General features: G+C 38.1%; 3 protein-coding genes across 4 annotated transcripts; all 3 read left to right on the forward strand.

Annotated features, from left to right (window-relative positions):
- Nucleotides 1-241: 241 nt before the first annotated feature.
- On the forward strand, nt 242-5,185 carry LOC100709652 (trans-1,2-dihydrobenzene-1,2-diol dehydrogenase). Of its 2 annotated transcripts, none has more exons than XM_019360179.1 (7): nt 242-466; nt 576-687; nt 754-935; nt 1,475-1,727; nt 2,362-2,486; nt 2,675-2,825; nt 3,212-5,185. In XM_019360179.1, the coding sequence occupies exons 1-7, from the start codon at nt 377-379 to the stop codon at nt 3,319-3,321; spliced, it is 1,023 nt and encodes a 340-aa protein (XP_019215724.1). In that variant the 5' UTR covers nt 242-376; the 3' UTR covers nt 3,322-5,185. The 2 variants fall into 2 exon arrangements, with proteins under 2 accessions (XP_019215724.1, XP_019215728.1); XM_019360183.1 differs by having other exon boundaries at nt 772-935.
- A 999-nt stretch (nt 5,186-6,184) lies between these two features.
- On the forward strand, nt 6,185-11,252 carry LOC109202511 (trans-1,2-dihydrobenzene-1,2-diol dehydrogenase). The gene is made up of 7 exons (XM_019360188.2): nt 6,185-6,429; nt 6,566-6,677; nt 6,763-6,926; nt 8,411-8,663; nt 9,243-9,367; nt 9,544-9,694; nt 10,081-11,252. Exons 1-7 carry the CDS (start codon nt 6,340-6,342, stop codon nt 10,188-10,190), a joined length of 1,005 nt encoding a protein of 334 aa, XP_019215733.1. The 5' UTR covers nt 6,185-6,339; the 3' UTR covers nt 10,191-11,252.
- A 2,641-nt stretch (nt 11,253-13,893) lies between these two features.
- Nucleotides 13,894-17,106, forward strand: dhdh.2 (dihydrodiol dehydrogenase, tandem duplicate 2). The gene is made up of 7 exons (XM_003437530.5): nt 13,894-14,048; nt 14,734-14,845; nt 14,986-15,149; nt 15,392-15,647; nt 16,187-16,311; nt 16,468-16,618; nt 16,794-17,106. Exons 1-7 carry the CDS (start codon nt 13,959-13,961, stop codon nt 16,901-16,903), a joined length of 1,008 nt encoding a protein of 335 aa, XP_003437578.3. The 5' UTR covers nt 13,894-13,958; the 3' UTR covers nt 16,904-17,106.
- Nucleotides 17,107-17,303: the final 197 nt, after the last annotated feature.

A 17,303-nucleotide genomic window follows, 5' to 3' on the forward strand; every position in this document is an offset into this window, starting at 1 on the left:
CTATACACATTAAACTCTGCACTACTTCATGTTAATGATGGGCCCCGGTGATCCCCATGTTACAGATTGTTGGACACAACCGGATCAAACAACTTCAACCTGGATTGAAAGACCTGTATCAGCAACAATGTAGCAAAACAGCAAGGTGTGTGTGTGTGTGTGTGTGTGTGTGTGTGTGTGTGTGTGTGTGTGTGTGTTACAGTCACTACCTCTCCAGCATATAAATGCAGGAGCCTTCTATCTGCTATCACAAAGGCACAATTTAGTAGGATCCTTCCTCTGAACGTGCAACCTTTCCAAGGTTACATCTCGCCAGCAGCTGAGATCTTTACTGAAGCAACACACTACTCATTTGTCACTTACCATATAATTCAACATGGCAACTCGATGGGGACTCTGTGGAGCTGGAAAGATCAGCCATGACTTCAGTGTGGCCATGAAGACTCTGCCTCCTGGAGATCATCAGGTACGCAATATAAACAAGCTCAGTGCAGCTGTACTGTCACACAGGATATGTCCTTTCAACTAAAGAGATCTGTAATGTGTGTGTGTGCATTTTTTCTTGTTATGCACAGATTGCTGTCATTGCATCGAGGAGTATTGACCGTGCCAAAGATTTTGCCCGGAAGCATGGTATTCCTAAGGCTTACGGCAGCTATGAGGAGCTGGCCAATGACCCAGAAATTGGTAAGTTGGGAATAATCTGACTGCACAAATAGAGATAAGGGTGTGAGGGTTTTATTGTTTGGAAAAAAACTTGTGTTCCCACAGACATTGTATATCTGGGAGTGCTGCATACAGAACACTGGAGAGTTGGCATGCTGTTCCTCAAGGCTGGGAAAAACGTGCTGTGTGAAAAACCCTTTGCTATGAACTCCAGAGAGGTGAAAGACCTCGTTGCCACAGCCAAGAAAAACAATGTCTTCCTGATGGAGGTAAGGTTGAAGGGATGCAGTAGTCTCTGTACAGCTTTGCTCTGGTGTCACTTGCTAACAGTAGTGGTAATTGAAGGTGCTGTTTTGAAGCTACCACAACAAAAGAAAATAAATATTTGTTTCAGGATGAAAATAAAGGTAATGATTTTAAATGTTATGTAGCAAAAATGTAACATTTCAGGACACAGTTGGACTAGTGTCAGTATATACTGATGTACGAATGGTTAAAAATTAAATAAAGCAGCTTATTTTAGCACAACAAAAACACTATAAATAACACACAAAATAAAAACACACTAAATAAATATTACTACTTAATCTCTGCTTAATGTGGCACGAAAATAAATGAGTTTGCGTTCACTCTCCACTGCAGATTAGTTAAATAGTACTGCCATGACGATACAAATTTGATGCTCACAAGACTCATATAAGAAGCAAAACTGGGAAAAATGATGGTTCATGGTACTTCATGGTGAAACTTCAGTTTCAAATGTTTACTTCTGTAGTAAGACCGGATCATCTGCCCTTTTCCCTCATAGGCCATCTGGTCCCGCTGTTTCCCTGTGTATGCTGAGGTGCGCAGGCTGCTGGCAGAGGAGGCGGTTGGGGATGTGAAGCTGGTAAAAGGCTACTTTGGCTCCCCTCAGCTCGACATTCCCCGGTCAGTGCAGAAGGAGCTGGGTGGAGGAGCTCTGCTGGATATCGGAGTGTACTGCCTGCAGTTTGTGTTGATGGTGTTCAATGGTGAAAGGCCAGAGTCCATCCAAGCCACAGGGGTGCTGCTTGACTCAGGTATGATTCAGCACACAGATTATGTGTGCTGAGATAGGATGTAGATTAGTATCATTTACCACACAGCATGCGTCAGCAATCACAAACGCACACTTGAGCCTTGCCATAAAAAATCAAACAGAGGAAGAGAAGAATCCCTTGTGTGATACAGTGGAATCACTTTTAAATGAATTGCCTAAAAGGTAAACACCCCAGGACAGAATTTCACACAGAAAATCCAAGACTTATCATTAAAATGTCACACTAATCCAAATCCCCCCAGAGAATACAGTAATACGGTAAAACTGGCAGGAGAATATGTAACTGCATGTCTCCCCAAAAGCTATCTTTCAGTGTGAGACCATCATATAATAATATAAAAAGCTTTTTTTTTTTAGTTTAATGTAAGCAATTTTTTGAATATATGAATTTGTTTTTACTTATTTCCCCCCCCCCAAAAAATAATTAAAAATAAATAAATAATTTAAAAATACATAAATAAAAGAACCTGGGGAAAAAAATCTGAACGCTTGCTGAACCCAATTAAAATATATAAAAACCACACTGTAAAAAAGCTGCAGTGGTCCAAAACCAACATTTTAATGCTAATTTATTTGATGCTCCGAATAATTTCATGTTTTTGAATGTTTAACAGGAGTGGATGAATCAGTGGCTGTGACGATTAAATTCTCCAGGAAGAGGATGGCCTTGTGTGCCTTTTCAATTGCAGCCAGACTTCCAAATGATGCTGTCATTGCGGGCACTAAGGGTTCCATTAAAGTATGCTATGCTAGTCCTGTACAGGATCATTTGATTAAGAAATTACAGGGACATGCAAAGACTGTGCTGACTGATGACTAATTTCACATTTAATTAAACCAATATATTCAGACATAGATCTCACTGTATTTGATGAATTTGCAAATTGAGGGACTGAAACAAATGTTTGCTTCCTTGTCACTGTGCAGGTTCTTGACCCCATGCACTGCCCCACCAAACTGGTGGTGAATGACAAGGAAACAGAGTACCCTCTGCCTGAGCCGTGTCTCCCTCTGAATTTTACCAACAGCACCGGGCTGCGCTATGAGGCAGCAGAAGTGAGGCAGTGCCTGCTTAAAGGTAGGTCATGATAAAAGGAAATTTGTGTATTTCTCTCTGAAGAGAAAGTCTAAACCACTGCTTCAAAGGAAAGCTGAGTTTGTAAGAAGGACACTGCAATTTAGAGAATCACTTGCATTCTCAGGGCTACTAATGAAAATGTAGAAGTATACACCAATTGTACTCATCAGATTAGGACTGAATGTAATGAGTGCTTGGAATGTCCTTAAGCTCACAGACTATTACAGTACTGTCACTTTTACTTCTAATAATAATTTACATAATCTTTATATTCCTACCTTGTCATAAATTGCAGTTCATTCTTAATATGTACATAATTTACACTTATTAAAATATAACATCTGTCCCTAAGCCAGAATTTGGATAAAACTTGTCTTCATTTGCAGGACTTAAGGAGAGCCCACGGATGCCTCTGGCAGATTCTGTCTTGCTGACGGAGATCATGGATGAAATCAGGAAACAAGTGGGAGTTGTCTTCAGCCTAGACAGCCAGTGACGCCACTGTCAAGCAGAGCTGTTTCACCTGACCAAATCCTACTAAGATGTAACAGAAGAATTTGCTTGAGGCAGCTGGAATGAGCAGATCAATCAGAGCACCATGTGACAAAGCATGGCAGCTGTGATGGAATCAGTAAATTTTTGGAATATGTAAATGTTGGTTGCATTATTAGGCAGTTTGCTCTCCGTATAGTCTTTTTAGCTTCAATATAGACCCATGATAGCTCAAAACATAGTTATCCTACCCCAGATCTACTATGTAAATACCGTGAAATACACTACATGAGAAACATTGCCAAATTTTGTATTACACAGATTAAGCAGAGAGATTGAAAATATGATTTAAACCAGATGAATCGCAACGTAAACAGATAGAGCTACTGCCTTGTGTGTCACCATCCTGTAATGAAGTCCTACTCCTTTAAAGATAAACCCAGCTGTCACTGTGAGGTGTGTGATTGATGAATCCAATAAAGGGCTGATTGTGAAAGCCATGTTTCATTTCAAATATCATCCGCTGGAGAGAAGAAGAGACTTCGAGTGGCACATTTGAATCAAAGTGTTCTGTCATGTCTGACCCTTGCAGCAGTGTACAAATAGATTCAAAAATAGGTTGCACTGTCTGATTTTCAAGGTTAGGACTTAGAAAGGTTTTTATGAGTCAGCGAAGGGTATGGCTCATTTAATACTTGGTCTCAACCTATAGGCTCACATGACTGATAAAAACTGAAGAATGTTTCACTGATATAAAATTTACCCCTTAAATTCAAAATGATAGATTTTGATTATTTGATTAATGGATGATATAATTATACATATATCTCTCTATACATCCTATGCTGTGTGTCTTAGTTAAAATAGGCTAAATAAATGTGACATGCAGCTTTAAACAAGGTAGTAACAAATATCAGCTCTAACATGGCCCCTTGTCTTTTGAGAAACAAGTGAGCTGAAGTGATTTATGTCATATAAACAAATAAATGATACTTTCCATTTCAAAATCAACAGTAGCTCAAGATATACCTAGAGTAGTTATTATGCCATGAACCAAAGTTTAGACAACAACAAAATATACAACTAATTTACAACTGATGTGATTGTAGTAGAATAAAGTTATATCAAACTAAACACATAACAGACTAATTAAAAATATTGCAAGTATTATCGTAGGTATTTTACCAATCCAAAGGAAAATTAAAATGCCAGTGCAGCTTGATTAAGACGAATTTTTAACATTAGTCAGCACAAAACATAAAGCAAGGAAATAAAAGTCAGTGTAGTGTTATTACACATCGATTGAAGGCAAAGAGCTCCCCTTAGTGGGGTTAGACGAAATAAGAAATTGGAACAAAAAAGCACATTGGTTTAAATGCTCTCCTTTCATGGCTAATATTAGAATTCGGTTTTTAATACCACACCGTCTGCATGGTGTTATTTTTATTCCACAAATGCAATAAATTTTAAGAAGACACATTAATAGCTCCAATGCTGGCAGCACTTTCTGGAAAATGTCTGGATGGCTGCTAAAAATGTAACAGAAGCAATCCGCTGTATCGTTCAACAATACTGCAACAATATTGCTTCAAAATTTACATAGCTGTTGCATTTTAGCTTTTGCCTTTATTTCAATTGTATTTTAAATGCATTCATGTGGTGATTTTGCATTTTTGTAATCCTAAAACATTTACACTGTTTCTGTGTTTGTGAATGTTTTTAATATGTATTTATTTATTCCATCTTTTTTCTTTTGTAGCATTTTGTTTCTTTTCATTGATTCAAAGCTATATTATATAACAATGCAATGCCCGTATCTCCATATAGAAACTGTAATGCAAAAATATTGGCAAATTAAAAAAGTTACGTCATAAAGTCCATATGCATGCTGTGTCGCCACTCTGAGGCCGAGTACAGTTCTGCTGAGCTGAACATAATCTCTCAATCAGCGGTGTCCAATATGGCAAACAGGTGGGGAAACTCAGTCATGACCTTACGGTGGCCCTGAAAACTTCCATCTGCTGAAAGACAGATATGTCTTTTATCAAACCACTGTTCACAAATCTGCCCAGGCATTCAAACATAAAAGTTTCCCTCATCATTAAGCGGTTAGACGTGCTGTTGAAATCAGTTTCTTACATCATTTTATTGACACAGTGTTGTATATCTGGAATAACACAAGAAATACGCAGAGCATAATAAGAAAGTTACGAAACTCCCACCATCTACGCATGCGTAATAGGTCACGTTATAGTCACTCGTATGATATAGGCTATTTAAAAACTGAACAATAATAATAATAATTTCATTTATTACATATGAGATTGAATTAGAATAATATTAGAATTTCATGGACGTGATTTAGATGTCACGTACAAGAAACAGTAAGTATAATGTTACCATGGATACAGTGCGACACACTACTCTGTGCACTGTTTATATATTTTTTAAAAAGCTTAATGCGCTAAAATAATTAATATCAGTTTCCTGTGCTGATATGCTGATATATATCATGGGATTACATTAATAGTGATGAAATCTTAAAAATGAGCGGATTCTTGGGCAAGTTCTGTTGCGTAACCAATGCTGTCTTAGTACACATCTATCGTCAGTTATAAGATTTTAAGAAAAATATCAATACGCCCAATAATATCAAGCAAAAATAAACTGTTAATAAATATTGCGAGAATCTTTATTCCCTACGTGAAGAAAAACTATACTTTGTATTTGCCCGAGAGTTTTAAAAAGACAGGTCTGATGAAATCCATGTTTGATTTTTCCACGTTATTCACACGCCCTTTCTTGCACCACCGCTAGAAGTCGCTTAATATCAAAAAGTAGGTATTTTTCCTAAAAATGGACTTGTGCAAACAAGCTAAGAGGCAGTTATTTTTACAGGGCAGTGTAGTTTAGTAGGTGTCTTCTCCCGATCTTGCAGGATTTCCGAGAGGTCATAGCGCAGGCTTTTTTTTTTTTTTCCTGAAGCAACACTCATTTGCCTACTCATTTGTCACTTGTCAACATGGCAACTCGATGGGGACTCTGTGGAGCTGGAAAGATCAGCCATGATTTTAGTGTGGCCATTAAGACTCTGCCTCCGGGAGATCATCGGGTACTCAATTTAAGGAAGTTCAGTACAACATTGTCACACAGAGTGTCCCCTATGCACTGAACAGGTGTGCAGTGTGTGCGTTTGTTTGATTTTGTTTTGTTGTTCTTTTTCTTTCCTTTTCTAATGTTATGCATAGATTGCTGTCATTGCATCGAGGAGTATTGACCGTGCCAAAGATTTTGCCCAGAAACATGGTATTCCTAAGGCCTATGGCAGCTATGAGGAGCTGACCAATGACCCAGAAATTGGTAAGTTGGGAATAATCTGACTGCACAAATAGAGATAAGGGTGTGAGGGTTTTATTGTTTGGATGAAAAACTTGTGTTCCCACAGACATTGTATATCTGGGAGTGCTGCATACAGAACACTGGAGAGTTGGCATGCTGTTCCTCAAGGCTGGGAAAAACGTGCTGTGTGAAAAACCCTTTGCTATGAACTCCAGAGAGGTGAAAGACCTCGTTGCCACAGCCAAGAAAAACAATGTCTTCCTGATGGAGGTAAGGTTGAAGGGATGAAGTGCTGTCATTTATAGCTTTGCCCTGGGGACACTTGCTAACAGTAGTGGTAACTTAAGGGTCAGTTTTTACAGTGCCACAGAATAACGAAAAAATTGTCCATTTCAGGATGAAACCCAAGGCAATGATCTTAAATCTTATAAATCTCTTTTTTAATATAATTTACTAAGAAAATGGAAAAAGGTGCAACAATTAATTAAAATTTCCAAATATGCAGAGCAACACGTTATACAGTTTAAGGCAGAAACACAGTTCGTACAATCTAATGACCAATAATTAGTATGACCTAGGGAGGTCACCATTACAGAAATGTACTCATAGCAGTGAAATTGCATGATTATTGATGCAGCACAATTCAGTACTAAAACAAAATGTTCATCCCACATACTTTAACATCATTTAACTTCATTACTGTAAAGTTTATTTAAAACACTAACATGGAGGCAGATTATTTATTCAAAATGTTATATTTTGTAAACATGTTACATTAAATTAGCGTAAGCATTTAATGTGAGGTACTGCAAACATTTCAGCCTAGTGAGGGGGGGACAGTCTTGTCAGGACCTGCTACCAACAAACCTTGAATTAAACACTGGAAGTACTTCATCTATAAATAACAACTTTTGGGTATGTTTAAATACAACAAGCCATAAAATCTTCGTATTAATATTCCCTCCCCATATCTAACTGGACATGGCAGATGGCTCATAGGGGGTAAAATGATTTGTGGGGGGGGGGTTTCTCTAGTATTGTAGGGTCTTTACCTTACAATTGAAAGCACTTTGAGTCAAGTGTTGTTGTGATAAATAAAATTGAATTGAACTGAAAGTGGAATTATTGCCATGCATGCAGCTGTTGTAAAAACAGCAATAAGCAAATATAAGTCACTAAACTAATGCCTTTTCAAAACACAGCAAAAATTAATAAACAGTTTGGAAAATGTTATTGTTTTTATTATTATTTGAGAGTTATCAGCCTCACAGGCAAGTAGTTAACATTATCTGTACTCAGATGGAATGGAATTCAGTGCGCTATTGCAACCTGTGGCCACAGCCAGACACATCTGCACCTGGCTTGATGATGACATTTTAATTCCCATTTCATGCACAATACACCTGCTAACAGTTAATTAGGAAGAAGCAAGAACAGAAAAACATTGTAAGCAATGTTTTTCTGTTCTTGCTTCTTCCTAATTAACTGTTAGCTACATAAAATGCAACTGTGTATTTGTTTTTGGTTTACACCAGTAAGTAACCCAATGGTCAAATTATATACATGGATTGTAAGAAATTGCCATTCCTATTATTTTACATTATTGAAAGGGAAAAAATATTGTTCACAGTACACATTTGCCACAACAGTCATATAACTGAGGAGTTTAATAATAAATGCCCGCTCAGGTGAAACTTCAGTTTCAACTGTTTAGTTCTGTAGCGAGACTGGATCATCTGCCCTTTTCCTCATAGGCCATCTGGTCCCGCTGTTTCCCTGTGTATGCTGAGGTGCGCAGGCTGCTGGCAGAGGAGGCGGTTGGGGATGTGAAGCTGGTAAAAGCCTACTTTGGCTCCCCTCGGCTCAAAGTGCCTCGGTCAGAGCAGAAGGAGCTGGGTGGAGGAGCTCTGCTGGATATCGGAGTGTACTGCCTGCAGTTTGTGTTGATGGTGTTCAATGGTGAAAGGCCAGAGTCCATCCAAGCCACAGGGGTGCTGCTTGACTCAGGTATGATTCAGATCATGTGGGAGAAATAGGATGTATGTTAGTATCATTTACCACACAGCATGCTTCAGCGATCACAAACGCACACTTGAGCCTTGCCATAAAAAATCAAATAGAGAAAAGAAGCACACTTTGTGTGATACAGAGGAATCACTTTTAAATGAATTACCTAAAATGTAAACACCTCAGGACAGAATTTCACACAGAAAATCCAAGACTTATCATTAAAATGTCACACTAATCCAAATCCCCCCAGAGAATACAGTAATACAGTAAAACTGGCAGGAGAATATGTAACTGCATGTCTCACAAAAAGATATCTCGGTGCAAAACCATCATATAATATATGTATTAAGCATTTTCTTTTCTTCATGGAAGGCATTTGGCAATTTATTGAATATAAAAAAATAGTTTCTTTCATTGTGTATATTTTCATCTTCTTAAAAAAACTAATAAATAAACCTAATTCCAAACTCAGTTGAAATATATAATAAAAACTGCATCTGCAGTGGTCCAAAACAACATTTTAATGCTAATTTATTTGATGCTCTGAATAATTTCATGTTTTTGAATGTTTAACAGGAGTGGATGAATCAGTGGTTGTGACAATGAAATTCTCCAGGAAGAGGATGGCCTTGTGTGCCTTTTCAATTGCAGCCAGACTTCCAAATGATGCTGTCATTGCGGGCACTAAGGGTTCCATTAAAGTATGCTATACATTTGAGTTCATTAAGAAATTACAGGGACATGCAAAGACTGTGCTGACTGATGACTAATTTCACATTTAATTAAACCAATATATTGAGACATAGATCTCACTGTATTTGATGAATTTGCAAATTGAGGGACTGAAACAAACATTTGCTTCCTTGTCACTGTGCAGGTTCTTGGCCCCATGCACTGCCCCACCAAACTGGTGGTGAATGACAAGGAAACAGAGTACCCTCTGCCTGAGCCGTGTCTCCCTCTGAATTTTACCAACAGCACCGGGTTGCGCTATGAGGCAGCAGAAGTGAGGCAGTGCCTGCTTAAAGGTAGGTCATGATAAAAGGAAATTTGTGTATTTCTCTCTGAAGAGAAAGTCTAAACCACTGCTTCAAAGGAAAGCTGAGTTTGTAAGAAGGACACTGCAGTTCAGAGAATCACTTGCATTCTCAGGGCTACTAATGAAAATGTAGAAGTATACACCAATTTTACTCATCAGATTAGGACTGAATGTAATGAGTGCTTGGAATGTCCTTTAGCTCACAGAATATTACAGTACTGTCACTTTTACTTCTAATAATAATTTACATAATCTTTATATTCCTACCTTGTCATAAATTGCAGTTCATTCTTAATATGTACATAATTTACACTTATTAAAATATAACATCTGTTTCTAAGCCAGAATTTGGATAAAATTTGTCTTCATTTGCAGGACTTAAGGAGAGCCCACGGATGCCTCTGGCAGATTCTGTCTTGCTGACGGAGATCATGGATGAAATCAGGAAACAAGTGGGAGTTGTCTTCAGCCAAGACAGCCAGTGACGCCACTGTCAAGCAGAGCTGTTTCACCTGACCAAATCCTACTAAGATGTAACAGAAGAAGCTGTGGGATGTACTACAAAGGAAGTTCAACATAGCCAGGGTTATTTTGCAATGGGTGGCTTGACAAAACCTAAAATCTAAAACCCAGAGAAAATGCATATCACAACAGTGTTTCACAGCTTTCTCTGCTGAGCTCAGCTTTCTGCTTCACATTCACATGAAAAGGACAGGTTTAGCAACACATGACTTTTTTCCATATAAAATTATCCCTATAACTGCCTCCTTCTCTATCTTTTGCCGGGTACCAGGCAGTTCTTGGGCGCCTTTAACCCTGGGACCCTGATCTCAGCTCGTACCAAGGTGGCCGGCCTCTAGCGGGGTTGGCTGCCTGTCGCTCCTGGTCCTCTGAGACTCCCAGCGCTTGGGCATGGGTGCCCCATTTAGGGCCTCCCTCCTCCTCCTGGGATGGGCATGCAGATATCGGTGAGATGTGTGGCCTTAGGGCTTCAGTGCTCTTGGGGGCTGCAGATGGCCCTGTTCTCCTGGATTCATCACTCCCTGGCTCTGGCTCCTGGGGGGTGTTATAACAGCTTCCTACCCCATTTTTAAGTACATTTTGTGACAAAGACACACTCAAACTCAACACTCTCTCTCTTTATCTTTCTCACACTCACACACTCCACAAGAAGATTGTTAATTTATGTACCTGTGCATTTTTGAATGTTTGTGTTCCAGGTGTTGTATATTTGTTTTTCTTACAGGTGCGGCAGTTGGCAATACGTTGTGCATTTGTACTCTATCGTTATTATTACATGTTTGGCAAAACAGTGCCTACAGATCATAATTCTGATTGCAAAAGCTGCCAGGCAGGACAGGAGTTTTTTTTTTTTAAATGAGCATGATTCTTTCATTAGTGTCACTTCATGGGTTCAGAAACATTTCTAAATCACTTTATGTAAACACAGTTTGCTGCTCTATAAGCTCTATCAGGTAAAGAAGCCATATGATCCCAAAATAGAAGAAGAAATACTGACATTTTCCTTTGGCTGAAGTTCATTAAAATGGACTGAAGCAAAGTGCAAAACTGCTCTATGGTCAGATTAATAGAATTTCAAAATTATTATTACAAAACATGGACATCATATCCTCCAGACTAGAGAAGAGAGGTAACATCCAGCTTGTTATCATATGGTTTGTCTTCTGTGTTCTATTGTGAATAAAATTTGACAACTTCCTTTCTGTAAATAGAATCAAACAAGATGAAATATCTGTAAAGTATCTATCTATCTATCTATCTATCTATCTATCTATCTATCTATTGCTGTAACCTTATTGCAAGGTTTTTTAGGGGATTTTTGTTGTAAGATATGACTTAAAAGTTGCTCATTAAAAAGATCTTTCTACAATAGAGAATCTATATTGCATTTAAAATGTGTTATAAATAAAATAATCAGAGAAAAAAATGTTTCTTCCAGATGATTTTAAACTGAATTTACAAACATAAATTAATACATTATACATAGCTGACCAGTCAGGCAGGGCCAAGAAAGTTCTGACTTTTAAGTTCAACCTAATAAATTGTTACCCCATTAAACTTGCTTCATAGTCCACCCCTCTGCGTGAGGCTATTGAAACAAGCAGACATGACAAAGTATGGGAACAGTGACTATGATTAACCACCAAATTAAAGAGTCATCAAATTTTTGGAACATGTACATTTTGGTTGCATTATTAGGGAGTTTGATCTCTATAGACTTTTTAGCTTCGTGATAGAGCCATGACAGAGCAAATTATAATTATCATACCCCAGAGCTACCATGTAAATACAGCAAACTGCTTGAAAAATATTGACCATGTTTTTATTACACAGAAGAAAAAGATTTAAATCAAACAAATCGCAGTGTAAACAGATAGAGCTACTGCCTTTTGTGTCACCACCCTGTGATGGAGTCCTAGTCATTTAATGAAAAAGAACAACAGCTGTCACTGTGAGGTGTGTGATTGATTAACTCAATAAAGGACTAATTGTGAAAGCTATGTTCATTTGAAATATCATCCACTGGAGAGAAGAAGCGACTTCAAGTGGCACATGTTCAAGTGTTCTGTCGTGTCTGACTATTGCATTGGTATACAAACAAATTCAAAAATAGGTTGCGCTGTCTGATTTTCAAGGTTAGAACTTAGGAAGGCTTTTGTCAGTCAGGGAAGGGTATGGCTTATTTAATATTTTTACTTTTAATCTCAACCATTTGGTTTCGCAGGACTGACAAAAACTGAAGGATATATAGAATTATATATAGTAGGGCCATATATATGGAATTATATATATATATATATATATATATATATATATATATATATATATATAAACACCCAGCACGCCCCTGCGGGCCGTTTATCCTTCAAGCTCGGGTCCTCTACCAGAGGCCTGGGAGCTTGAGGGTCCTGCGCAGTATCTTAGCTGTTCCCAGGACTGCGCTCTTCTGGACAGAGATCTCCGATGTTGTTCCCGGGATCTGCTGGAGCCACTCGCCTAGCTTGGGAGTCACCGCACCTAGTATATATATATATATATATATATATATATATATATATATATATATATATATATATATATATGTGTGTGTGTGTGTGTGTGTGTGTGTGTACATATATAGACATATAGAATTTATCCCATGCCTTCAAAATGACATATTTTTATTATTTGATTATTGGGTAATTTAATCATAGATATATCTTTCTATACATCTGCTGTGTCTATACTAAAGACTTTTATGCTATTTAATGGGCAGGTTAAATAAATGGACTGTGCAGCTTTAAACAAGGTAAATATCAGCTCTGCTCTAACATGTCACGTGATTTATGTCCTAAAAACAAACAAACAAGTGAACCTTTCCATTCAAAAACTATGCCTAGGTAGGTCGTGTTCCACGCCCTATTATTCCCTAGGACAAAGTTAACACTCCAGAATATACAGCTAAATTATAATTGACAAAAATAAAGAGAAAAACACAACAGAATCATTCAGCGAAAAAAAGGCATATAAAATATGGTGACTGTAGTGGAATCAGGTTATAACAGACTGTTTTTTTAAGATAAATATATAATAGGCAAATTAATTAATAGTAATTAACAAAATAAGTAAGCAGTATACACACTGTAAATCAAAGTTAAAACAGTGTGGGGTTATTATTACAAAGATTAAAGGCAAAGAGCTCCCCTTAGTGGGGACAGACGGAATAAGAAATAAAAAAACCCAAACGTTTTTAGTTCTTCCTTTATGGTCACAGTTACGACGCAGTAGTTTGAATTTGTCTTTATTTCACGCATGCAATGAATTTCCATTTGCTGTGTCTGTAATGCTGGCAGCAATTCTGGGAAACCTGGAAAAAAATTTAGCTGCTATTTTCTGATTTTTTTAATTTCATGAAAACGTGACTTTCTGTAACAGTAGTCTGATAATCGTCTGTTCAGTTCCTAATTTCGGATATTTGTATTTAAATAACTAAAGAACAAAGTATGCTTTTACATATTTTTAAATGCATTTCTTTATTCTTTGCTCTCCCTGTTTTAGTTTACATTGCTTTTCACTGTTTGCAGGTTATATTATATAACGACGCAATGCATTGTCTTTACATGAAGCTACAACGCAGACATGTAGGAAAATGCAGCTTGTGTCTGAAAGTCCACATTGCATGCTGTGTCGCCACTCTGAGGTCGAGAACAGCAACTGCTGCTTTGAATCTGTCTCAGTCCGCCGTGTCCAATATGGCAACCAGGTGGGGAATCTGCAGCGCCGGGAAGATCAGTCATGACTTCACTGTGGCCCTGAAAACTCTTCCACCTGAAGACCATCAGGTATTTCTGTTAGCGAACTGCTGTTCACAAATCTACCCAGTGATCAAACACAAAACTTCTCCTTATCACTCAGCGTGGCTTCCTGTAGCCGTGCTGACTGCCGCTCAGTTTCTACTGATTAGAAGTGCTTTTGAAATCAGTTTCTTACAACATTCGATTGACGCAATGTTGTATATTTGCAGTTTGTGTCTTTAACAAAGCCAGTGCAAGTGACTCCGGCCGTGAACTTGCGAAAACTGCAAGTTACAGTTTGCAGTATGTCGACAATACACGTTACATGTTTACCGTAAATAACGCAATAAATGGGTATTTCAAATTCTTGGCTCTGCACAAATCATCAGTTATGGTACATAAATATTTGTAAGTTTCCCTAAAACTTCCGTTTTATTTGCAACGAAGTTTACAAAGAAACAGCAACTTGAGACTGGCTTTTCCTGGTTTGTGAATACAAAATGGCCTTGAGAGTTAAAGATTCTGTGTGTGTGTTATATCACACTTAACTGATGACCTTGTGGTGGCACTGAGGGAGCCTGTATACTAACAAAAGGTAAGATTCTTACCTAATTGTTATGTATCCAGAAGATTTCCATATAAACTGGATCGGGAAACAAGACAAGACTAGACAAGAAACTGTCTGCTTACTTAGTTATTGAGAGGAGGAACTCATCTGTGACTGTATTTACAGGTTGTGGCTGTGGCAGCACGCAAGTTGGAGGATGCACAGGAATTTGCCAAAAAACACAGCATCTCCAAAGCGTATGGCAGTTATGAGGAGCTGGCCAGAGATCCTGACATTGGTCAGTTTCTGCCAAAAGTCGCTGATTCAGTTTGCTTCGCTGATGATTTAAAGCTCCTGCTCTGATTAGGATGTTTTTTAGACTCCATAATCATTCTTGTTATGGTGCTCTCTCTGGTCGGCATCTTTATGTATTTGCAGATGTGGTGTACATTGGAGTAATCCACCCATACCATCTGAACACTTGTCTGCTCTTTACAAATGCCAAGAAGAATGTGCTGTGTGAGAAGCCACTGGCTATGAACACCAAGGAGGTTCAGCAGATTCTGGCCTCAGCCAAAAAGAATGATGTCTTTCTCATGGAGGTACAAGTACAGAGAACCATAAAGAAAAAGGAAATTCTCCTCTTGGTGTTATTTTTCACGTTCACTATTAGCCATAATCATTTCTTTATTTCTTTTAGCACAATTTTGGTGCATGTCAAAGTGTCAAACCCTCATGTAAATCTAGGAATGTCAAAATTTTAGTTTATTTTTAGCTGTAATTTTCTCAGAACCAAGTACCTATAATGTGACTGTGTGAAATATCTACTGTGTTTCTGTTCCAGGCTGTTTGGACCCGCTTTTTCCCAGTCTCAGTTGAGATCAGACGATTGCTGGCCGAGGGGGAGCTGGGCGAAGTGAAGATGGTCAGATCAGAGTTTGGTGTGCCATTGATGCATGTACCGAGAGCAGTGCAGAAGGAGCTAGGTGGAGGAGCATTACTAGACATTGGGATCTACTGCTTGCAGTTTATATCCATGGTGTATAATGGAGAGAAGCCAGAGAGCATCCAAGCTAGTGGAGTAGTGCACGTGGAGACTGGTAATGACTTATAAAGCCGTGTCACTTATTAACATGTAGTTTTGTACTTACACGATAATGCTGTTTATACTACTGTCCTGAGTCAAATGACAATGGTGGAATAGCTGACTCATTCTTTTTTTTTTTTCTCTTTGACATGCTCGCTTAAAAACAATGAAAAAACAATCTTTGTTGACATTTTAGTCACTAAAATGTATTATTTTTGTGGTCCACAATAGAGCTGACAGTAACAAAGCTGTTTTCATTTGCAGCTTGTCATGTGATAACGTTATAGGGAACTGAAATCTGAAATAAGGTCAAGTTGTAAAGTTAATGTTCCAGCTTTAGTGCCACCATGGCACCTGCTGAGTGTGAACTGAGATTTCTTTTTTCTTTTACAGCATTCCTCTTTTAAGTCTTTATCTATTGTTGTCTTTATGAGGCACAATAAAGGTTGAACTGCAGCAGTTATTTATGGTCCAATATTTTCAGCCAACCACGTCTCCATATTCCTTCATCCTAATGTGTCTTTGCCAAATGTACTTTCTTTGCTATTATAGGAGTGGATGAGACTGTGGTTGCCATTCTTAAGTACTCCAAGAACAGAATGGCAGTGATTACCTGCTCCTCAGGTGTACAATTGCCCAATGATGCCATTATTATGGGAACAAAGGGCACAGTTCGGGTAGGTCATCCAAGGTTAAATAAAATTGTAATAGTTTGAGCAAACCTTTTTTTGTTAATCATTAGTGATATACATCATACAAATCATTTCAAAGTCAACCAAGGTAATTTCTGAAGCAAATATCCATCTCTATATCTCTATTTTTTTTTTTTTTAGATCCCTGCTCCTATGTGGTGCCCCACATCATTAGTGGTGAATGACAAGGAGACTGAGTACCCAGTTCCAGAACCCTATTTGCCTCTCAACTTCATCAATAGTACAGGAATGCGTTATGAAGCAGAGGAGGTTCGACAGTGTTTGCTCAAAGGTACTGAGACTTTTAGATTATTAATCTGCATCCACACGAAGGAAAAACTAAATCATTGTGTCCAAATATTTTGGCAATTGACTGACTTGTAATGCACACATTTAACACAAGGTGGCATCAGAAACACTACTTAAAAAACATAAGCAAGCCTAACATTATTTCCCCCCCTATGTAGGGCTGAAGGAAAGTACAGTCATGTCCCACGCAGACTCTCTCCTGCTGGTTGAATTGGAGGATGAGATCCGCAGACAGGTGGGGGTGGTGTACAGCCAGGACTGCCAGTAAATGTTAAACACGTACCTATGCTGTGATTAACGGGAACCAGTTTGTAATTACAGATAATTTCCTTTTATTGGTTCAAAATGAACCTTTATTCCCATACCACTGCAAGGAACACAAGTTGTAAGGATAAATACTATAGTTTGGCCAAACCCAGCCACTACAGAAGATGTTGCAAATATTGTCATTAATGGTTAAATATGGAAAAACAACACTTTGCTAACTGTACTTGTAAGTTCTTACATTACTGGATACTGTTGTCTAGCAATGCACTGCACCACTGTGAAAGTGTTTGATTGGAATACATTTTTAAATAAATTTTAATAAAGAGTCAGTCTCACCTGAATCCTTTATTTTGTGCACGGAAATTGAATACACCCACAAACGATGATTCAAACATCACAAC

The sequence above is a fragment of the Oreochromis niloticus genome, linkage group LG1, assembly GCF_001858045.2.
Source record: "Oreochromis niloticus isolate F11D_XX linkage group LG1, O_niloticus_UMD_NMBU, whole genome shotgun sequence".
Classification (NCBI taxonomy): Eukaryota; Metazoa; Chordata; class Actinopteri; order Cichliformes; family Cichlidae; genus Oreochromis; species Oreochromis niloticus.